Source organism: Tachyglossus aculeatus, chromosome 14 (genome assembly GCF_015852505.1).
Source record: "Tachyglossus aculeatus isolate mTacAcu1 chromosome 14, mTacAcu1.pri, whole genome shotgun sequence".
NCBI classification, from domain to species: domain Eukaryota; kingdom Metazoa; phylum Chordata; class Mammalia; order Monotremata; family Tachyglossidae; genus Tachyglossus; species Tachyglossus aculeatus.
In genome coordinates this window covers 12,482,366-12,506,272 of record NC_052079.1, presented here as the reverse complement: position 1 = coordinate 12,506,272, position 23,907 = coordinate 12,482,366, and the positions used below count along the sequence as shown (strand labels likewise).

At 46.5% G+C, this 23,907-nt stretch overlaps 1 protein-coding gene across 2 annotated transcripts in view; it reads right to left on the bottom strand.

Moving 5' to 3' along the window:
- The window catches only part of AKAP6 (A-kinase anchoring protein 6), a 309,489-nt gene that overhangs the window by 215,991 nt on the left and 69,591 nt on the right, over positions 1-23,907 (bottom strand). For both annotated transcript variants that reach the window (XM_038756213.1, XM_038756214.1), the window contains exons 3-4: positions 10,476-10,727; positions 5,638-7,356 (exon numbers count right to left, since the gene is read on the bottom strand). In XM_038756213.1, coding sequence (XP_038612141.1) covers positions 5,638-7,356; positions 10,476-10,727 — 1,971 coding nt within the window. The remainder of the gene's footprint in view (positions 1-5,637; positions 7,357-10,475; positions 10,728-23,907) is intronic.

The following is a 23,907-nucleotide window of genomic DNA, read 5'->3' as shown; positions in this document are numbered from 1 at the left end:
GTGTTACTATCAGTGTATGTGCTGCATTCATTAATTCCATTTACTTATTCATTGTTTTCTTTCACACTTTTCTGTTGTTGCCAATTGTACACTCCTCTTCCCACAGTATCTCCCTATCATCCCTACTACATTGAAAGCCTCAAAGGCAGGAACTGTGTCATCTACTCTACTGTACTCTCCCAAATGCCTAGTAGACTGCTGTGTACACAGCTGGGTTTTGTTTCAGTGTTCTGTACTCAGTCTGCACCCAGAAGAAGGCTCTAAACAGCTGTATCCACCTGCCTGTACCTAAGCTGCTTGCATCCACCCCAGCGCTTAGTACAGTACCTCGTTTATAGTAAGCACCTAACAAAAATGCCATAATTATTATTAGGAAGCATCCTGTAGAGTACTCTGTATGTAGTAGCTGCTCAGTAAATTCTGATGAATTAATACACCAAGGGGCCTAAACGAAAGAAATCATTTCAATGGAAAAAGAAGAACTTACATGAATTCTGTGAGTGTACTGTGATCCATTCCAGCTCTGTTCTGCAGTTTGAGGGCAGAATGGGCTGCTTTGGGGCATGGGCAAGACTAAGATCACTTTTCTGTTAGAGGGATTTGACAAACTACAGGTGGGCTCCAAAGGGAATCTAACCCCACACTTAGTTCAAGTGTAGGAGAGGCTAGTGGAACAATGCATTAAAGTGGGAAGAAGTGATGAAAGATGCTGAATTTAAGGCATCGTCCAGCCCAAACCGGCACTGAAAACTCTGTTTCAGCCTCTAAACCTTAAGATATCCTATCGCAATTTATTTTAGTGTAAGCTCCTTAAGAACAGAGCTCAAACAATCAATCAACGGTATTTATTGAGTGTTTACTGTGTGCAGAGCACTGTACTAAGCACTTGGGAGTGTATAATTCAATAGATTTAGAGGATGTGTTTCCCTGTCTACAGTGAGCTTACAATATAGAGGGGGAAAAGGACATTCATATGAATTAATATTCTACTGTACTCACCCAAGTGCTTAGTACTGTGCTCTGTCCATGGTGGGTGCTCAATAAATACTACTAGTTGATTATTAGTTGGCCCAAAGGAGGATGGAGATTTAAATAGCAATAATAATAATGATGGCACTTGTTAAGCGCTATGTGCTAGGCACTGTAATAAGCACTGGGGTGAATATAAGCAAATCGGGTTGGGCACAGTCCTTGTTCCGCATAGGGCTTAGCGGGACAAGAGTCTGTGGGTTAGCAGCTTTGATAAAGTTCACAGCCCAGGCCCAGAGTCAGGCAGTACTGGGGCAAAGTAGAGCATGGGGGCTCTGAAAAAGACTAGCAGCCCAAGCTAGGACTAGGACACAGTCAGTCAGAAGGTCACTCAATCATCTTTACTGAGTGTTTTTTGTTTGCAGAGCACCGTACTAAGTGCTTGGGAGAGTACAACATAACAATAAACAGACATGTTCCTTACCCACGATGAGCTTACGTCTGGGCTTCCCTCAGCCAACTCAGGGGCTGAATTCGGATCCGAGTTAGTGGAACCCATCAACCGGGTTCCACTGACTAACGAGTTACTGTGCTGGGGTTTTCCCAGTTGAGAAAGCTGCAGACCTCACCTTCAGAGGAATGGGGGCATCGGAGAAGCTAATGGTATATCAACACAGGAGAGGTTCTGAGCTCCCAAGGTCCCCTTAGAGCTGGAGAACTGGGAGACTGGACATTGCTTGCCTACTGGAATCAATTCGGAATAATCACCAATTCTGGCTAACAACCACAACTTCCTAACTCGGGCTCCCAGAGGGCAACAATTCCAACAGACGACAACCTGGGAAAAGGTCCTGCCTCCTCCTTACGGGGGAAGCCCGAGCCGGGGCGAAGTTCTCACCAACCAGATGGCAGAAGAGACCAGATGCTAAGAATCAAATGCTGTTTCCAGGACACATCAGTTCTGGAATTGTTCTCTCTGGCCTTGTTTGTGGAAATGAAGAGGAGTCGTGAAAACTGCACGTATGAGCCTCGGAACGTCGGCGAGGCTGCAGAGCACTAAAACAAAACAGTGCTCACCAGAGGCTTTCCATAATAAATTTCACAGAGTCAACCTATTCATCTCCATGAGTGTAGTGCCAAGTCAGCAGCAGAGCAAAGTTGTTCCTACTACCAAGCGCTCCTCCTGCTCTGGGCTGCCACAAGAGTGGGCTTTCTGGCCATTTCCCTTTCTGGCAGCATCAAAGGAGGAAGCCCTTGGCCAGGTATTTGCAAGGCTGAAACCGAAATACCTAATGTGCATGCATAGTACTTGGGCAGTCTTCACCAAGCTTTAAATCAGGCCAGTGACAAGCGCTGGCATGAAAATGCCTCCAACAGCTGACTCCCTACATTACCCCTTATTTATTAAGCTCATACTGTGGGCAGAGCACTGTACTAAGAGGTGGGAAAGGGGAAAGAGTATGCAGGCAAGAATTAGGCACAGACACTGAGCTTTGAGAGGCTCACAAAGCCTCTGACTAAGCCCTCATTTCCTCTTCTCCCAATCCTTTCTGTGTCACCCTGGTTTGCTCCCTTTTTTCACCCCTCCCTCAGCACTTCTGTACATATCTGCAATTTATTTATTTATATAAATGTTCGCCCTTCCCTCTATAGACCGAAAGCTAATTGTGGGCAGGCAACTCCATTAGGTTGTTATATTGTTCTCTCCCAAATGCTTAGTACAGTACTCTGCACACAGTAAGCACTCAAATATTAGTGATTGATAGATTGGAAAAGGTGGGAGTTTCGATGTGGTGAGTGAGGCGCTTCCTCTGCTGCAGTGGAAGGAGGTAATCATCATCAACATCATCGATAGCATTTATTGAGGACTTACTGTGTGCAGAGTACTCTACTAAGCACTTGGGGAGTACAATACAACAGAGTTGATAGACGTGTCCCATGCCCACATATCTATTCTATTTATTTTATTTTGTTAGTATGTTTGATTTTGTTCTCTGTCTCCCCCTTTTAGACTGTGAGCCCACTGTTGGGTAGGGACTGTCTCTATATGTTGCCAACTTGTACTTCCCAAGCGCTTAGTACAGTGCTCTGCACACAGTAAGCGCTCAATAAATACGATTGATGATTGATGATAAAAGGGATGCTAAGAATGCTAAGGTAATGAAGACCTACGAAAGCCCCAGCCAAAGTGATAAATGTTGGGGTATCTGAAAAGAGTGCAGTGATTCATTGCTTGGCGGAAGCCAAACACCCCCTATCATGTTAGCGGTTAGTACAGTGCTCTGCACACAGTAAGCGCTCAATATGACTGATTGGGTTCTCAGGGTCTGTTTGGGAAAGGACTCCTCGATATATTAGGGAGCCTGAATGTAGGCTTGCCTCTCTCTGGAATTGCTCACCTTGTGGCTGGGGTCCCTAGCTCAGCTTACTCGTTTCCATCCAAAAGGTGGCCTGGGCTCAAATCTGGCCCCTGACTTTTTGCAGATGGATTGCTGATACATGACTCTGAGACACAACAAGCCAGCGGTAACACTCCTGGATGGCTAATTCAGCGCTGCCAAACCAAAGCAATTTTATTTACCATTTCATCCCCACGCGAGGCTGCTCTGCATCTCACCCAACCCAGCACAAGGAGACAGGAGAATCTAATCAGTTGATCAAGAGCATTTATTGTGCACTTACTCTGTGAGGAGCACTAAATGCCTATATTAAGCAGACACCGTCCATGCCCTCAACAAGGTTGTAATCTAGTACCTGGAGGCACAGAATCTCCGCAGCTGGGTCTGGCTCGGTCACCAAGCCTGGCGTTTCATTTCCGCGTTGAAGTTGGTTGGACTAGGATGTCACTGGGTAACGAACGGAGGGAGCAGGCGGAAAGGAAAGGGGTCTAACTGGGCTCATGACCTGACCTGGTGCTGTGGGCTGGAGGCTTGCTCCAGAACAGGAAGCAGCGTGGCCCAGTGGACAGAGCCCGAGCTTGGGAGTAAGAGTTCATGGGTTCTAATCCCGGCTCCACCGCTTGTCAACTGTGTGACTCTGGCAAGTCACTTAACTTCTCTGTGCCTCAGTTACCTCCTCTGAAAATAGGGATTAAGACTGTGAGCCCCACGTGGGACAACCTGATCACCTTGTATCCTCCCCAGCACTTAGAACAGGGCTTTGCACATAGTAAGCACTTAACAAATGCCAGCATCATCATCATCATCATCATCATCATCATCATCAACAGGGCCCTTCCCTGCTGCAGCCTCCTGGGATGGGGTAGGATGAGCTGATCTGCAGGCCCTTTACCCATATTACCAAAATTTGGGGACACGTTTTGCCACTTAGACTGATTCTAGTTGGCCTTGAGAGAGGCAAGGAAATTGGGTGAAGGGAAAGAAGTGGATTGATGGGGGAAACGAGTGATCAGAACTACTCCAAATAACACCTGCCACGACTCCCTCGCTGGCTTCCCCTTGACCTGACAAGGCCCTCCACCTCCTCACTTTCCAGGGTTTTTAAGTGGCCCTACTGCCCCTCTGCCACCTGCCCTACCCATTCCTCATCTTGAACACGAAAGGCCCCCTCCAAACCCCACAGCACCCTGAAGCTGGCCCAGCCATGCACTACCGCAGGGCATTTTTATCTGGGTGGACATACTGGAAAGGAGCCTCCTTGTGTCCAGCAAAAGGAGAAATGGGAGACTCCTCATTGGGATCTGCTAGGCTGTGCCAAATGCGTGGCTCAGTGGAAAGAGCATGGGCTTTGGAATCAGAGGTCATGGGTTCAAATGCCGGCTTCGCCAATTGTCAGCTGTGTGACTTTGGGCAAGTCACTTAACTTCTCTGTGCCTCAGTTACCTCATCTGGAAAATGGGGATTGAGACTGAGCCCACTGTGGGACAACCTGATCACCTTGTAACCTCCCCAGTGCTTAGTACCGTGCTTTGCACATAGTAAGCGCTTAATAAATGCCATCATTACTACTATCACACCGGCACCCCTGCTGCCCATGGCCCTAACGACTGGGGCTGGGATACCCTAACCACAGCTGGCAACTCGCCGGCAGCTGAGCCAGGTTTCCACTCCTTGGAAAAGAGAGAGCCCACCGAGCACAAGAGTGTCCATTCCAGCGGAGCCCAAGAGCCAGACTATGGAAGCACCATGGCTCAGTGGAAAAAGCAAGGGCTTGGGAATCAGTGGTCGAGGGTTCAAATCCCGGCTCCGCCAACTGTCAGCTGTGCGACTTTGGGCAAGTCACTTAACTTCTCTTTGCCTCGGTTACCTCATCTGTAAAATGGGGATTAAGACTGTGAGCCCCACGTGGGACAACCTGATCACCTTGTATCCTTCCCAACGATTAGAACAGTGCTTTGCACAGAGTAGGTGCTTAACAAATACCATCAGCATTATTATTATTATTTTCAGGGCACCTACCTTGTGGCTCAATGGGTGAGCCCATTGTTGGGTAGGGACCGTCTCTTATATGTTGCCAACTTGTACTTCCCAAGTGCTTAGTACAGGACTCTGCACACATTAAGTGCTCAATAAATACGATTGAATGAATGAATGAATGATCGCTCTTTCTCTCTTTTCTTACATTATGGTTTGGGTCATATACCCTTTATACTCAACTCAGACAAAAACCCAAGAATCAACAAAGGACTAGGAAGCAGGGTGGTCTTACCTCAATTTTTTCCCAGATCGCTTCATAGTTTTCTTGGTGTTGGATGTCCTGCATCAGTTGCTGGATTACTGCGGATTTAGCAGCGGCGCTCTCATTTTTCTCGGCGATGGCGTTCCCCTCCGACCTCTCCCCAGCCCATTTTTTAATTCCTGACATAGGCCCGAACAGCTCCTCATCTGACAGAATCTCGCTCAGAGGCCCAGACTCGATGCTCTCCTCCAAGGAGGAGGCCGCATCGCTTGAAGAGCTGGGAGACACCCTCCCAAACCTCTTGTGCTTCTTACTAACCGGGCAGGTGGGGTACACCTCAGAATCCGAATTCATTTCTGAGAGTTCCCAGTCGTCGATATTCTGGATTTTTTCTCCTCTGGGCTTCTGAGGAAGGAGCTTGGTCAGATTTTCCAGCTTCAACGCTAGCACTTCCGTCTGCTTGAGGTGAGAAGGGAGGGCTAAGTACTCATCGGAGCCATACCAGGCCTCCACGACCGAACCGTTCCTGGTCACGTGGCTAGGAGAAGAGAAGTAGCTCTTTTTGTTCTTGTCCTTCGGGGGCGGGGAGGGGGGAGAGGGGGAGCCAGGCGGGGATGGCCCAGGTGGCTCGGCCTGGCTTGGCAGTTCGGCCTGTGAAGTCTCCCGGGTGCCAGGACCCCCGGCGGCTTGGGGTGCAGCACTGGCCCTGGGTTTCTCCCTGCTCTGGGGGGTGCGGGCAGTGGGGCCCTGCTTTCCTGCCGAGTCCCTCCTGTTTTCTACCGGCTGGCTGGGAGCAGGAGCTAGCTCCCCTCTAGACGACCTACAAAAAACCCCGTTGGGGGCCTCGGGGGCCTTCTTGTGCCGTAACTTCTCCTTGCGGCTGCGCTCCGAGAGCCGGCCCAGGCTGGCCGAGTTCTCCTTCGAGGGACCACGGGCCGGTCGCTCAGGCACCCCGTCCCCCGTCCGGTGCAGACACTCGTACGACTGGCTCACCGCGGCCAGACCGCTGGGGTAGGAGGCCTGCAGGTCCAGGCAGAGCTTGGAGCGGTCGGGAGGGTCCAGCAGGGATGGGGTGCTCCGGCTCAGGGCCGGCTTTGACAGGGCGCCGGGCGGGTTCAAAGCGTGCCCATCCCCGCCGCCCGGAAAGGTCTCCTGCTGGAGGAACAGGCCCCGCTTGGGGCGAGAGGGCTGAGTGGGGGAATCCTCGTTGTAATTGAAACAGTCTCGGATGGGCCTCTTGGGAGTGGCACTATCGCAGGTGGGGGGCTGCTGGGCCTTGCGACCCTCTGGCTTCACCGGCTCCACAGTGGGCTGGCTGACGGCCGGGGGGTCGGGCCCTGCCGGGCCTGGGGGAGATAAGTCGGGGGGAAGCTCCTCCGCTGGAGGGGCTGCTCTGCTCCCCTCCATCTGGCCCTCTTCTTCAGCAGGAGGAGTGGAGTGCATCACATCTTCATTGACGGCTCCGCTCCCAGAGGGGAGGAGGGTGTCGCCGGCCACTGTCAGCAGCCCCACGCTCCGCATGAGCTCTGGAAAGTCTTTCTCCATCTCCCTGTAGCTCCAGGAGTCAAACGGCTTGGGTTTAGCCTGGCCAGTGGCCATGTCTCCCAGGGCCCCGAGCAGATCCTCACTGGGGCTGTAGTCTGACAGCTCGAAGGCCGTGATGCCGCAATCCAGGGACAGGTAATTCTGGGAGCATTTGATAGTCAGCTGTCCCGAATCATCCACTTCCGTCAGAGAGTCAAGCCGGTCCTGCAAGGGAGAAAGGGAAGGATCTTGGTAAACCCAACTTTTTTTTTGAAGGTATCTGTTAAGCGCTTACTATGTGCCAGGCACTGTTGTCCGGATGGGTCCTCAGCACCCGACCCACAGAGCTGGGAAGCAAACTGAGTAAAAAGGCTCTGGCTGGGGGAGTCCAGAAAGGTCCCTGCTTAATGACCTCAGGCACTGGGGAATTTGAAATAGGCAAGAATACAGCCATGCTGGAGAAATGGAGAAAACCTGATCACAAATGTCATTCTGGTTACCGACATTTTCTGCCAAAATGCAAACTTTTGTATTTCAGTTTGTTACACTTGACAGGTACCAAGGGAACTTAAAATACAAAATTTCAAGGCACCTGTCAATGTAATTAACTGAAAACCAACATCCTCATCAACGCCATTACTAAGAGCCTACTGTGTCCAGAGCACTGAACTGGGCACCATCTGTAATGTAAAGCATGATATAATAAAAGAGAGAGAGAGAGAGAGAGAGAGAGAGAGAGAGAGAGAGAGAGAGAGAGAGAGAAGCAGCATGGTCTAATGGATAGAGCACAGGCCTGGGGGTCAGAAAGAACGGGGTTCTAATCCCAGTTCCACCACATATCTGCTATATGACCTTGGGCAAGTCACTTAACTTCTCTGTGCCTTTGCTACCTCATCTGTAAAATGGGGATTAAGACAGTTAGCCCGTTGTGGGACACGGATTGTGTCCAACTTGATAAACTTGTATCTACGCCAGCACATGATGAGTACTTAAGCACATAATAAGTGCTTAACAAATATCATTAAATATATATTTATATATAGGAGATATGTAAAGCAAAAAGGACAGTTCCTACTTTTCATGTATCACCCTAAGAATCTCCATATCTTATCCCCACACAAAGATCCCCTCATCCAAGCTCAGGCCTAGTGGAAAGAGTCTTGACTTGAGAGTAAGGGGCTCTGGTTTATAAATTGCTATTTGCCTACTGTGTTACTTTGAGCAACTCACTTAACTTCCCTGTGCCTTAGTTTCCTTAACTGTAAAATGGGAAATACTTATTTTCTTTCCCCCTTAGAGGGTGAACCCCATGAGGGCCAGAGACTATACTTGATCTGATTATCTCTTGTATCTACCCCAAGCTTAGCATATAGGAAATGCTTAACATATATTACCAATTACAGTAGAGGTAATATTAGCAAGTCACTGATATTATTTCAGATTCAGGGACTTGTACTGTTGCATTTAGATTTTCACCCTTCCCTCAGCTCCATAACACCTATGCACATATCCGTAGTTTCTATTAATGTCCGTCTCCCCCTCTAGACTGTAAGTTCATTGTGGGCAGGGAACATATCTATTAACTCTGTTGTACTGTGCTCTCCCAAACACTTAGTACAGAGCTCTGCACACAGTAAGCACTCAATAAATACGACTAATGACTTAAGGATAATTCTGTGAATTGGGTCTACATGTCACCTAGGAAAACAGAATAACATGAGAAAGATCACCAAGGCTCTCTGAGTGGGTGAGTAATGGGCTTTACTCTTCATCTCTTAAAAGTCACTCGGTCATATTAACAAGCTCTCTGACTTCAAAACCACCTACTCACATCCTCCACATTGGGTTTCTAATGGCTGCCACTTCTTCCAGGCCAAGCTCCAGGAGGCAGTAAGAGGGTGGGCTGGCATTTCACTGTTCTTTTGTGTTTCCAAAAATATCTCATGTAACTGTGTCTAATCTTCAGCCCTATTGAGCTGCCTAGCAATATCTCATACAAATATGCTGCCTTAAAATACACCTGCCTGCAGCTTTCAGATGAAGCGGCATTGTGCTTAAACGGATCATTTAGTCACTTTATCCCAGGCTTTAATCTTCATGCAGGCCTTGAAGAAAACCTTTTTCCCTAGCAGCCGGAGAGATCTTCAGCTACTGACTTCTCAGGGAAAGCATTTTCTTTGGCTCCCTTCCTAGCTCGGGTTGGCAGAAGATACATTTGACAGTACCAGGATATGAAAATCTGTGGTTTGAGATCGGAATAGCTGCCATGGAAAACTCACAGTACATGAAAGCTAGAGTGCCCTAGGGTACTCAGTACGGTGTCTAATACAGTGCTCTACTCATAGTAGGAACCCAATTAGGTATTCTATACAAAGCAGGCAACTAGTACAGTGCTCTGCACACAGCAGGTGTCTAGTGCAGTACATTACGGGATCCAGACCCGTAATTCCACAGCAACAAGTAAATCAGAGGTGACAACTGCCTTTATTCTCATGCCCTCCATGTTTTTCTTCAGTAGTGGTCAGCGATTGTAGCAAGGAGTCAAGGGAAAGGATGATGAAGAGGAGGATGAGCAGGTGAAGGAAGAGGAGAAGCTGGGTGAGGGGTGGTCTGGGACATGCTATCACATTCAGCTCTCCAGCTGCTCAAGGAAGGCCTGGGCCAGGAACATACAGAGAAGAGCTAAAGAACAACTCTGCTCCTAGATCAAGGCCTTGAAGGGGTGAGTCTGAGAGATGCTGCCAAAAGTTACACAAGGGACAGATGAAAAGTACTTGAATGCTAGGAAAACAGGTCAGCCTGGTGCTGTTTCCCCGGATGACCAACAGAGGACACAAAGAATAATACTGTAATACTGCAGCATTGTAAAACCAAAACTGTGGGGAAAGGAATGGAAAGCTGGGAAGACGACCAAATGGTAAGAGGGAAGGGTTGAATAGACTGGGGTAGAGTTATGAGGGTTAACAGGGACTGTTAATTAGTGCTTAAAAGTGAAACCACTATGGAATTTGGCTGTTACTAGCCAACAGTTGCACAGCACCTTTAAAAACAATGGCCCCCCCACCACTTTTTAAACTGAACTCCCAGGTTCACCCATCCCACTTCACTGACAAAGAGCTGGGAATTTCCATTCTGGACTGCAGAAATCCAAAATGGCAGCTTCCTGGCCAGTTGGCCCGTCGAAGCCTGTCACTTCCCAGTCCCCGTTCCCCCTCACTCAAAATGAAAAGCTGGCACCTCTCCTGGTTCTGCTCAAGTGATTATTATCATTATGGTGCCCATTAAGCATTGAAGTGAGTCCGAGCTGACAGACACCCTCCTGGCATTGACCGGTTCTACGCTACCTCCTTGGTCTCCTCAGAGAAAGCCTGGAGAATGTCCGTCTGCCTGGTGTAGTTCCCATTGGCGTCCTGCAGCCCCTGCAGGATCCGTTCCCTCAGGACCAGGACGGAGACCCGCAGCTGATGCCAGAGGAGCTGTACCGTGTGGATATCAACTATCACGTTGACCGAGTAGGACAGGAGCTTCAGGGAAAACTCGGTCTCCAGGAGGGCGTGGATTTGCTCGACGTGATCTGAGATGTCTTCACAGATGTCCTGCAATGACAAAGAACAAAAGCCACGTCTTAGCAGCAGGCCTAGCTTTTAGGAAAGAGCCCAGTCCCTTTTACCGGCCGCTCTGCACATCTCTGTATCATTCTTTGTCATTCTTCTGGCTCAGACTGGGTGGGCCGGGAGCAGACGACAGGGATCCGAGCCATTGGTGGTCAGGTTGGGAAGGGGATCTGATGATGCCTTTCGAACCGTGACAGCCTGGCTCATGGCCGTTCAAGTTTCTGGAAGGGAGGGTGCAGTTTGGGCCGGAGGGGCAAAGCGAATGCAGCCAGCATTTTCCCTCTTGGGCCTGAGTGCCTAGGGCCTACAGTTGACCAAATCTGGGGATACTTTCAGAGGCTGAAGTGAGGGTAAAGACGTTCCACAATTAGCTGCAGACTGTGCAGACAACATCATCTAAGGGTCTAACCCTCATCAATCAAGGGCTGTTCCTTCTAGCCTCTATGCCCCAGAACAGCCAGGGCAATAACAACAAAACCTAGCAGCTGGGGACTGCAAGCAGGGTTGTTATCTAATGGTGGGAGAGGTTGATGCCTAGATAATAATAATAATAATAATGGCATCTATTAAGTGCTTACTATGTGCAAAGCACTGTTCTAAGCACTGGGGAGGTTACAGGGTGATCAGGTTGTCCCACGGGGGGCTCACAGTCTTAATCCCCATTTTACAGATGAGGTCACTGAGGCAAAAATAAGTTAAGTGACTTGCCCAAAGTTACATAGCTGACAATTGGCGGAGTCGGGATTTGAACCCATGACCTCTGACTCCAAAGCTCATGCTCTTTCCACTGAGCCATGCTGCTTCTCACCCTGCACCATCTACCAGTCCAGCAGAGACTTGTGGGCAGCCTGACTGGTATACTTCTGTGCTCACTCATTGCTTTACTCCAAATTTCATACAAAGGTGGGAGGGAATCATGAACCCTTACCATCCCAAGGTAGAAACCCTTTAGTGGTCCTTTTTGTTACGGTATTTGTTAAGGGCTTACTTTGTGCCAGGCACTGTATTAAGTGCTGGAGTGGATACAAACTAATCAGGTTGGACACAATTTTAATCCCCATTTTACTGATGAGGTAACTGAGGAACAGAGAAGTGAGTTGCCCAAGATCACACAACAGATAGGTGGTGGAGCCGGTATCAGAACCCAGGTCCTTCTGATTCCCAGATGCGTGCTCTATATACTGCTTCTCATTTTGAGTTTAACGGTTTTTGGTGGCCAAAGTACAACATCAAACACACAGAGTCACACCCAAATTGGTATTACAATAACTGTTATTCTTATTTTTTATTATTATTAATAGTAATACCTGTATACCTGTATATACGTTTGTACATATTTATTACTCTATTTATTTATTTATTTTACTTGTACATATCTATTCTATTTATTTTATTTTGTTAGTATGTTTGGTTTTGTTCTCTGTCTCCCCCTTTCAGACTGTGAGCCCACTGTTGGGTAGGGACTGTCTCTATATGTTGCCAACCTGTACTTCCCAAGCACTTAGTACAGTGCTCTGCACATAGTAAGCGCTCAATATATACGATTGATTGCTTGATTAATAATAATAATGGTATTTGTTAAGCACTTACTATGTGCCATGTACTGTGCTAAGCTCTGGAATCGATATGAGGTAGCAAAGTTGGATAGAGTCCCTGTCCCAAATAGGCTTCGCAGTCTAAGGGACGGCTAAGTAAACCAAATCCAAATTCCAATTTAATTACTGTGGACCAAACTCTGGTAAGCATATCTGTTCTAGTCTTAAATTAGGCCTGCAAGGCCATTGTTTGAATAATCAACTGCTTTTGTCTGGGAGCTTTCCTCTTGGGAACAAGGCATCCTAGGCTGGCATTGTGATGACCCAGTTAAAAGAGAACAAAGCCACCATCACCTATATTTTCTGGGAGATGGCCGCAGCACAGACTATAAGGTTAAGGCCAGACCTTGTTTCCTGTAGGTGGGGCGGGGGTGGAGGGAAGGAAGTGCAAACACTCGAGACATGTAGACCGTGGCCATTCACCAACAGAGAGCTCAGAAACCAAGGAAACGCCAGGAGAAGGACGAGTTTTTAAAACAACTGCCTGCCCTCTGCCCCCACCCTCAAGACAACTGTTCCAGCCCCCCAGCTCCAGGACCACCAACAGGATTCAGGAATGTCACCCACCCCTTCCCAGCTCTTTCAGCCCACTCACAGAGTCTCTTTTTTTTTCCCCCAGGAGAAATAACTTGTCAAAACAGAATCAAACTGTAATGGAAACTAATTCTAATTTCTGAGGTGAATCTTTTGCACAAATAAACAACAGGGAGGGCTCTCCACCTAGCCGTTTCCAGATGGACCAAAGCAAATGACAAATCTGCTAACTCTACTACAGAGTTGGGTTTCGAACATCTCCGCTCTTTTAGTTTATAAATTGAATGGCACCATCCTGGATTAGAGCTGTCCAATGCCCTCCCACCTGCCCACTTGACAGAAGCTTCCAGGCAGCCTCTGAGCTGGACATTCACAGCTGCCATATCCCCTCCTCAGGCCAAGCCCTCAGCCGCTACTACAGCTGTTCATGACAAACATTGATGGGAGTCATGGAAGGCCATAAACAGGCCCAAAAATATTATCCTCTTTAAAATCAAGGCTTCTTATTTTGTATAAGAACACGTAAAATAAAAATCTGTTTAGGACTTGATGATATTTTGGAATTTCTTGACAGTGGAAAGTTTAAGAGATTTAAAAACTCTGGTGGAAGAGGAGAAGTCTGAGGACAGTGTTCCAGAGCCAAAGGCAAAAAGAAAGACCACTGAATTGATGTTCTCATACATACTGTGATCTTGGCGAAAAAGCCCCTTGTGAATGCAATGGAAAACTTCCTTTTGCAGAACAAGTGCTTGTTGAAATCCAACGAAGTACTGAAGCTGTCAGCTGGTTTTGTCTATTTGTTCAACAGAAGACATTCCTTATTGAGAAGGAGTGTTATTTTGAAGTAAATATTTTTATGGAAAGCTGAATTTAAGGCTGTCAAATAAAAGCAGCATGGCTTAGACCACAGCCCCGGAAGTCAGTAGCACCTGGGTTCTAATCCCGGCTCTGCCGCTTGTTTACACTGTGACCTTAGGAGAGTCACTTAACTTCTCTGTGCCTCAGTTACATCATCTGTAAAATCAATCAATCGTATTTTTTGAGCGCTTACTGTGTGCAGAGCACTGTACTAAGCACTTGGGAAGTACAAGTTGGCAACATATAGAGACAGTCCCTACCCAACAGTGGGAAATGGGGATTAAGACTATGAGTCCTCTGCGGGACAGGGACTGTGTCCAACCTGATTAGCCTGAATCTATCCCATCGCTTAGGACAGTGTCTGGCACCTAGTAATTGCTTAACAAATACCATTTAAAAAAAGATGGAATTCTTGAGCTCTGGAAAGTGTTTGCAAGTGCAAGTTATTATATAACCTTCACCTTCTTCAGCCTAAATATCAAATGCGGCTCTTTAGTGGTTCTGAGAAGTGGTTCATAATTATCTGCAGGTCTACTTATGTGAATGTTTTCAGAGTACAGCCTGAGAGCTCCTGTAGGAATGAGTCCCAGATTTTCCATGATGCTCTTGACTTGTTGAACCGGAAGACTTCTCCTGAGAGGTTCAGAATCGTATTCTGATACTGATTTCAAAATTACTTTTTGCATCCTTGAACATGGCTGTATAAAACATGACTGGACCTGGAATCAATTGCCGGACCCTGGAAGACACCGGCAGCAAACAGACCAGCCTGGCGTGAACAAGCCAAAAAAGGGAGACTCTCTTCCAGCAGATGGAGAAGTCAAATCCCGGGGCAGCACTGGGCAATGCACATATAATTTCAAAGGGATTTTCAGTCTTATCAGCCCTTCTAGCAAGTACCAAAATAATTTTACTAGCAGTAGCCACTAACTATGAACCAGAAACTTCACCGTATAGATCTAAAATCTTTATCTAGCTATTTTCTGAAAAAAAAAAAAAAAAAAAAAAACCATTTTCCGCTCTGGAAAAAAAAATCTGTCAAACACAAATAAAATTGCTTGATGTGACCATTTTCTTCACTTCTTCTCAAGGAAACACATTTATCTGTCACTTTGTTAAATTATAAATTCCTTATTTTCCTTTTCAGCAATCGCAGTGCTTATTCTTGAACCTTAATAACATTTCTGGGCCAACACAGAACTTTTCTTTTCAGCATTCGCTGTACTTCAAGGAGAGTCACCATTCTTATCAGTTTAGTCCATTACTTTAAGTTGGGGGCTTTCAGAGGTGTGAGAAGTTATCAAATTTTTATAACCACTGCGGGTAATGAACAATGTACTCAATAATGTATCCTGAAGTTAGGCACTTTGTGAACTACTTTTTCTCCCTGAACTGTTACCTAATTAGGTTTCATTACACCCGGGAGATAATCAGGCCACAAAGATTGTTGCCATTTTATAGATGGAAATATTAGGGCCTGAAGATGCTAAATAAAGTGGCCAACAACAGTAGCAGAGTCAGAAAAAGAATCCTGGTTTTCTGGTTCTCAGTGTACCATGTTCCCCCCTTCATTCCTAGCCTGACAATTATTTCTGAGAAAGAAAACTGAAGTTTGAAGAAAAATTACATCATCATTATCACCAATATCAACAGCATTTATGAAGCACCTACCAAATGCACCTACTGGATGCCCTTTGGATGGAGAGCACTTTACCGGGTGTCTACTGCATGCAAAAAAGTGGACTGAGTCCCTAGGATGTTCACAGCACTAAACAGGCGTAACTGTTAATGGAGCACTGTTCCAGGTGTTTATTAGATGCAAATCACTACTGCCTGCAAAGCAATGTACTGGATCCAGAACTCAGTACTGACTGCCTATTCTATGCAGATTCATTCATTCATTCAATTGTATTTATTGAGCGCTTACTGTGTGCAGAGCACTGTTCTAAGCGCTTGGGAAGTCCACGTTGGCAACATATAGGGACGGTCCCTACCCAACAGTGGGCTCACAGTCTAGAAGGGGGAGACAGACAACAAAACAAAATATACTAATAAAATAAAATAAATAGAATAAATATGTACACATAAAATAGAGTAATAAATCATACAAATGTATATATATGTATATATCATATATATGTGTGTATATATACATATACATATGATATATACATACATGTACATTTGTATATATACACATATATACATATATACAGTTATATACAGAGCTTGGGACCCTAAAACACAGTAAAAGGTCAAATCTTTATGAACTGATTTGCCCGTTGCTTACCACAAGCGTAACTAGAGTATTGAACAAAACTGCTGTAAAGCATAACCATCAGAGCTGGCTAGATTTTCCTACTTAGAGCAGCCCTGAAATCCCAAACAAGGTTACCATGTGACTTCTCTCAACGACAACGGTGCTGCCGTCCTACTCAGAGATGGCAAGGGGAAGGGTCACACGTGAGGATCTTGGAGATGAGCGGCCCAGGGTGCTTGTTTGAGGTGGGGGGGGAGGTACACTTTACTGCAAAGTGCTCAGCATGGTGGCATCATGGAACGGTTGTGATGCCTACAGTGAGACATGATGGCATCATGCTAAAAGATGGGGGGTCCTACTGGCCCCTCCTCTAGGGTGGGGAATGACTGAAGCTAGCCAGGCCTGACTTCTGAACACCCAACCAGAAGCAGCATGGCTCAATGGATAGAGCACAGGCATGGGAGTTAGAAAGACCTGAATTCTAATCCTAGCTCTGCCACTTGTCTGTGATACGACCGTGAGCAAGTCGCTTCACTTCTGCATGCCTCAGTTACCTCATCTGTAAAATGGGGATTAAGACTGTGAGCCCCAAGTGGAACAGGGACTGTGTCCTACCTAACTTGTATCTACCCCAATGCTTAGCATAGTGCTTGGCACATAGTAAGTGCTTAATAAGTACTAGACTGCGAGCCCATTGTTGGGTAGGGATCATCTCTATATATAATAATAATAATAATGGCATTTGTTAAGCGCTTACTATGTGCAAAGCACTGTTCTAAGCACTGGGGAGGTTACAAGGTGATCAACCTGATCAGTCTTAATCCCCATTTTACAGATGAGGTAACTGAGGCACAGAGAAGTTAAGTGACTTACCCAAAGTCACACAGCTGACAATTGGTGGAGCCGGGATTCGAACCCCTGACTTCTGACTCCAAAGTCCGTGCTCTTTCCACTGAGCCACGCTGCTATTGCCAACTTGTACTTCCCAAGCGCTTAGTACAGTGCTCTGCACACAGTAAGTGCTCAATAGATACGATTGAATGAATGAAAGTACCATAATTGTTATTGTTAATTATTATTATTACTATTATGTAGGACGCAGACTCTATCCAAACTGATTAGCTTGTATCTCCCCTCAGTGCTTAGAACAGTGCCTGGTATACAGTTAGCACTTAGCAAACCGCATAAATTACAAAAACAAAAAAACAAACAAAAAACACCCTAGCACCCTCCCCCAGCCACCACGCCCATTCCTAACAGTTGGGATTTCAAAGCCTAAGGAAAGTCAGCTGTGTCTCAGGGAGAGGGCCAGGGCTGATGGAATGGCATCGATTTCCGAGAGAGGCATCTTCCACTGGGCATAGCGAGTTTCAAGTGACACCCACTCAGCATGGAAGGCTCCTTAAGAATGGAATGGCAAACGGACCAAGGGAAAACCTCCAAGGAGCCAGGGCTGCCGAGTTCCTAATTCATAGGAACCCATGTGACTTAGACCTAGGGCCACCTGCTTCAGGAACCCAGCATGAAGGCCACTCTGACCTGCATTCAGTTTCCTCTGGTCTCAACACACACACACACACACACACACACTGACTATAATATCAAATACATCATGCCCAACAATCTCCATGTACAACACAAAGACTGAATCTTTTCACCACCTGAATCTACACTCTGTGTTCTACAGCCCTGGGGAGACTGTAGAAGGAAAATCTCCACCATCTACCCGTATCAGCTCCTTCCCATATTGCTTGAAACAAACCCTTTTCTCCCCCCTCCCACAACACCATTTCCAGGTGAGCTGTGTGCTGGGCTCCAAGAGCCTGATTATGGTGGGAAGGTCTGTGCGTACAGAATCAATCATATTTACTGAGTGCTTACTGTGTGCAGAGCACTGCACTAAGCACTTGGGAGAATACAACAGAGTTGGTAGACACATTCCCTGCCCACAAGCAGCTTACAGTCTAGAGGATGGATTTGTGGCCCTCCAAACACAGGGCTTGGGCCAGATGACAGGATTGAAGATGAAGAAGGGTGAAATCTGGCTTTTGGAAAGAGGATCTAAGTCCAAACCCAGCTCCATCACTTGCCTGCTCTCTGACCTTGGGCAAGCCACCTCATCATCTGTAAAACGGAGACTAAACACCTTTTCTTCCTCCTACTAAGGCTGTGAGCTCCATTTGGGAGAAGGACCACGTGTCTGGTGCAGTTTTCCTATAACTATTCCAGTGCTTGGCACATAGCTAGCACTTAAATACAATTATTATTTTTATCCTTAAGTGTCTGGGACAACTATCAAAGCACAACTCCCACGTGGCTTGCCCTGAATACGTGATACCTCCAGTGAGCTACATAGTAATCCCATCAAACACCTACACAGACAGCCTCATAGATTCCTTCCATGGAGCCTCTTCTACTCACTCAGCCCAGGGCCAGGTGCTCTCCCTAAGCCAATTCCAAGAGACCACATGGACAGGCAATTCTCAGATCTCCGGCTGGGAGGATGTGTACCCACAGGCACCGGATCCAGTCCTTACAGTGGGTGGCATCTGGCAGGTGGGCAAGGTTACGGAGTGGATGGGCAGGAAGAAGCTGCGGACTACAGCGGGGGGGATTAACACCTGCTTGCTGACCTTCCGTTCAGGGTGTGATCCCTGAGGGGCAGTTTCTCAAGCAGGGACCTGTGGTCCTCTAATTGGGAGACCATTTAGCTGCTTCCCCACTCAGCCTTGAGTGTGTGAGCCCGCTGTTGGGTAGGGACCGTCTCTACATGTTGCCAACTTGTACTTCCCAAGCGCTTAGTACAGTGCCCTGCACACAGTAAGCGCTCAATAAATACGATTGAATGAATGAATGAAAGGATCAGAGGGGCCATAAGAACAAGGCAGGTCCCCTTTCTCTCTCAACGGAGGCAGACTGGAACCCCTGTTAGACATAGGGGTGGCTGAGGCAGTTTGGACCAAAGAACTCCTCTGCCTAGAGAAGAGAGGAATATGAGGACTGGTCCTTTTTTTGGTTTTGTTTTTATAAATGGCATTTTTAAGTGCTTACCTCGTCCCAGGCACCATATTAAGTTCTGGGGTACTCAGGATGGACATAGTTCATATCCCACATAACAATAATAATAATAATGGCATTTATTAAGCATTTACTATGTGCAAAGCACTGTTCTAAGCCCCGGGGAGGTTATAAGGTGATCAAGTTGTCCCACAGGGGGCTCACAGTCTTAATCCCCATTTTACAGATGAGGTAACTGAGGCACAGAGAAGTTAAGTGGGGCTCACAGTCTTAATCCCCATTTTACAGATGAGGTAACTGAGGCACAGAGAATTTAAGTGACTTGCCCAAAGTCACAAAACTGACAATTGGTGGGGCTGGGATTTGAACTCCTGACCTCTGACTCCAAAGCCTGTGCTCTTTCCATTGAGCCATGCTGCTATTACTGTTATTATTATTCCCCATGATATTGTACAGTCTCCGAAGCAAGCATTGACCGTGTATAGCCTATGTGTTGCAGCCCCTGTTGTGTGTGGTGAAGCTCCCCCCCCCCCACCATCCCCCCTGCCCTACCTCCTTCCCCTCCCCACAGCACCTGTAGATATGTTTGTACAGATTTATTACTCTATTTATTTTACTTGTACATATTTACAATTCTATTGATTTTATTTTGTTAAGATGTATTGTTTTGTTGTCTGTCTCCCCCTTCTAGACTGTGAGCCCGCTACTGGGTAGGGACCATCTCTATATGTTACCAACCTGTACTTCCCAAGTGCTTAGTATAGTACAGTGCTCTGCACACAGTAAGCGCTCAATAAATACGATTGAATGAATAAGTGAATGAATGAATGTTTGTACAGCTTTATTACTCTATTTTACTTGTACATATTTACTATTCTAGTTATTTTATTTTGTTAATATATTTTGTTTTGTTGTCTGTCTCTCCCTTCTAGACTGTGAGCCCATTGTCGTTGGGTGGGGCCGTCTCTATATGTTGCCAACTTGTACTTCCCAAGCGCTTAGCACAGTGCTCTGCACACAGTGCTCAATAAATACGATTGAATTAATGAATGAAAGTACTCATTAAAAGGCTTCATAAAGCCTTTCTGAGAAGCAGTGTAGCCTGGTGGAAAGCAGATGGGCCTTGGAGTCAGAAGACCTGGGTTCTAATCCCGACTCGGCCGCTTGTCTGCTGCATGACCTTGGGCAAGTCATTTCACTCCTCTGTGCCTCAGTTCCCTCATCTGCAAAATTCATTCATTCAATCATATTTATTGAGCGCTTACTGTGTGCAGAGCACTGTACTAAGCGCTTGGGAAGTCCAAGTTGGCAACATCTAGGGACGGTCCCTACCTAACAGCGGGCTCACAGTCTAGAAGGGGGAGACAGACAACAAAACATATTAACAAAATAAAATAGAATAAATATGTACAAATAAAACAAATAAATAGAGTAATAAATAGGTACAAACATATATACATATAAACAGGTGCTGTGGGGAGGGGAAGTAGGTAACGCGGGGGGGTGGGGATGGGAATTCAAAATGGGGATTCAATAACTGTTCTTCCTCCTTCTTAGACTGTGAGACCCATGTGGGACTGATTATCTCACATCTACACCAGCACTTAGTAGAGTGCTTGGCACATAGTAAATACTTAATAATTACCATTATTATCACTATTATTATTTTGTTTATCATTATTTTATTATTATTATACAATATACTACTATTACTATTATCATAATGACAAGAAAAATCTGGTTCCCTGCCCTTAAAGAACTTACAAAATACAGTTATACACCACAGGACAGATAGTGGATGAAGTGAAATCGGACTTGTCACCTTGAACTACACTTGTACCCCTATTTTTAGATGATGGTTATATTAAGCTACAATCAAATCTGATACTCCACAGTCCAGGCCACTGTCTTTACTGGCACAACAATAACACTGCCAGGACTCAGGCTAATTCTTCTATGCCACACCAAACAGCTAGGTGATTGTTATGTTGCCAACTTGTACTTGTACTTCCCAAGCGCTTAGTACAGTGCTCTGCACACAGTAAGCGCTCAATAAATACGATTGATTGATTGGTTGATTGAGGTTTCCAAAAGGGTTTAGGGAGATAGGAGGTTGATTTTCACTACAAACAGAAATAAACCAGAGATCTACAAGTGGCTTCATCAATGGAAGCCAACATGTTCGGAGACTGGCATAATAATGATGGCATTTGTTAAGCGCTTACTATGTGCAAAGCACTGTTCTAAGCGCTGGGGGGATACAATGTGATCAGGTTGTCCCACGTGGGGCTCACAGTCAATCCCCATTTTACAGATGAGGCTCAGAGAAGTTAAATGACTTGACCAAGGTCACACAGCAGACATGTGGCAGAGCCGGGATTCAAACCCATGACCTCTGACTCCAAAGCCCGTGCTCTCTCCGCTGAGCCACGCTGTAGAAGCCCTGATATTTCTTCCAATTTTCTTTGTGCATAATCAAGCAATGGTATTTACTGAGCACTTACTTTGTGCAGAGTATTGTATTGAGCACTTGTGCTGACCTTCCTCAATAAGTGGTTCTGCACACAGAAGTAGACATTATCCCCAAAACTGATTGGCAGAATGCATTGGAAAAGCCTTCAGTCATCAGAAATAGCCCACCTGCAGGAGTACTATGGCCAGAGTTACATGTTGCTATACATGCGGGGACTGACACAAGGCAGTTTTTCCAATGAGCTCATGTTTAGAAGAATAAATGCAAGCAAAACAATCACATATTCATTCATTCAACCGTATTTATTGAGCGCTTACTGTGCAGGGCACTGTACTAAGCGCTTGGGAAGTACAAGTTGGCAACATATAGAGACGGTCCCTACCCAACAGTGGGCTCACAGTCTAGAAGATTGTGCACACAGATTGTGCAGGAAAACCCAACCGCCCTGTCTGCCCGACTTGAACTGTCCCCAGTCCCTGGGGACTTCTCACCAGCTTCTGAATCGCGGGGTGTCCTTCCTGAGATGCATCCGGCGGCCCACTCCCAACAACAGCTTTTGCCTAAATAAGCTTTCCACTGTGGAGCCATCCGCCACGGCCAGTGATCCCACACACGGATGACAGGAAAAAAAGCCGGACAGAGAATTCCCCGACCACCAGATCCACCCGGCGTTCGGTGCTGACTCACTGCCGGATGGTACCACTTCTACGGCAGACAATCTGTTTCCTGTACCGGCCCGCTGACTGGCTCCTGGAAGGAAAGGACTGACCAGCTGCCCTTGGCTGGGCTGAACTTCAGCAAAATCCCAGCTCCCCAGCCCCACGGCTCCCAGACTGCTAACTGAAATTTCACTCAACATTTGCCCCTCGCACCACTGGCAGGTTATTTTGGGCACTGACCTAAGTTCCCGGGGAATGCGAGCTGAACCACCAAGACAGCAAGGGGGTGTGCAATGTGTCAGTCTCCCTAGTGACCGTGTAAAGATAGGGAGGGAGCTTTCAATCTGGGAATCCTTCTTCTCAAACCCTAAAGACAGGGCTCTGGATTCTCCTTGGAACCTTTGGGAAAACCCAGAGGCTTTTAGACATCATCTCTGAGCACCACTTGAATGTAAACTACTTGACAGCAGCAATCACGTCATCTAATTTTATAGTGTACTGCCAGCCCAGGGAGCTCTGCAGACAGGAAGTACCCAAAATAATGCTCTGCACAGAGGAAGTAGAGAGAGCACTGTACTGGATGCCTACGGGGAGCACAATAGGTACTCCGATTCTAATGAATGAATGAAAGAACCAATCCAGTGGGAATATGCTCTTTGGCTAAGAAAAAAAATGAAGCTTTGTTATGGACCCCTGGGAAGAGAATAATGCAGGAAGAAAGAAATACCCAAACTGGGCAATGAAATTTGACCCTTTTATATGTTTAGATTGTGAACCCTCTGAGGGCCAGGAACCACGTCTAAATCCCACTTGGGTATTCTTTCCCAGTGCTAAGTACAGTGTTCTGCACTCAGTGAGAAGTTAATAAATACTATTACTCTTCCTCTTGAGAGTGGAGAAGGCCTCCTCTTGGGCCTCACTGCAAACAGCATGGGGGTGGCCCTAGTCTCTGCTTCCAACTGTGGGGTGGCCCACTGAGGCACACATAGACAGGACCAGCCTCCATTAGGTGATCTCAGGAAGGCTGACCAGCACAGTCACCCCCAACAGGGCCTCTTCTCCCACTGGGGGTCCAAATGAATACCACTTCTACTCCTCAGGAACATTCTCCACCCTCACTTTTCCCCTGTAGGCTCACTGTGGGTAGGGAATGTTTGTTATACTGTACTTTCCCAAGCACTTAGTACAGTGCTCTGCACACAGTAGGTGCTCAAATGTGATAGACTGAATGACACTATCCTCAGCATAGCATAAAGGTCAGCACCAGACATTGTTCAGACCTTCTTGAAAGGAGTCAGGCCAATGACAGGGTGTCAGGTATAAAGACTAAGAGATTTAACCAACCCCTAAAGCTGTACATATGCAAATCACTCTCACCCTTCCACATAAACCAAGTTTCCTGTCAGCTTACATTAGCATTCACTACACTAGAGGGGAAAGATATGTCCTGTGGTTAAAATAAACTCACTCTGTTTCCTGGTGTGGGAAGGGATTAATCACAGATTATTACTGCAGTGTGAAGTGTTGGTTCTTGACCTTCATGTTCTCTGAAGGAATTTTCAAGAATTAAAGGAACACATTCATTAGGTCCTGCTCATTGGTCCCAGACCCTTGTCTGCCTACTCTGTCCTTAGATTCAGTTGTATTAAAAACCTCAAAACCCCAAATGGAGCGCTAATGAAATAGTCACCCTTTCCGGATGGGACAACCTTCTCCTCTGCACATGATGCAGTGGGACCAACATTTCATTTTGAGTGTGTGGTGA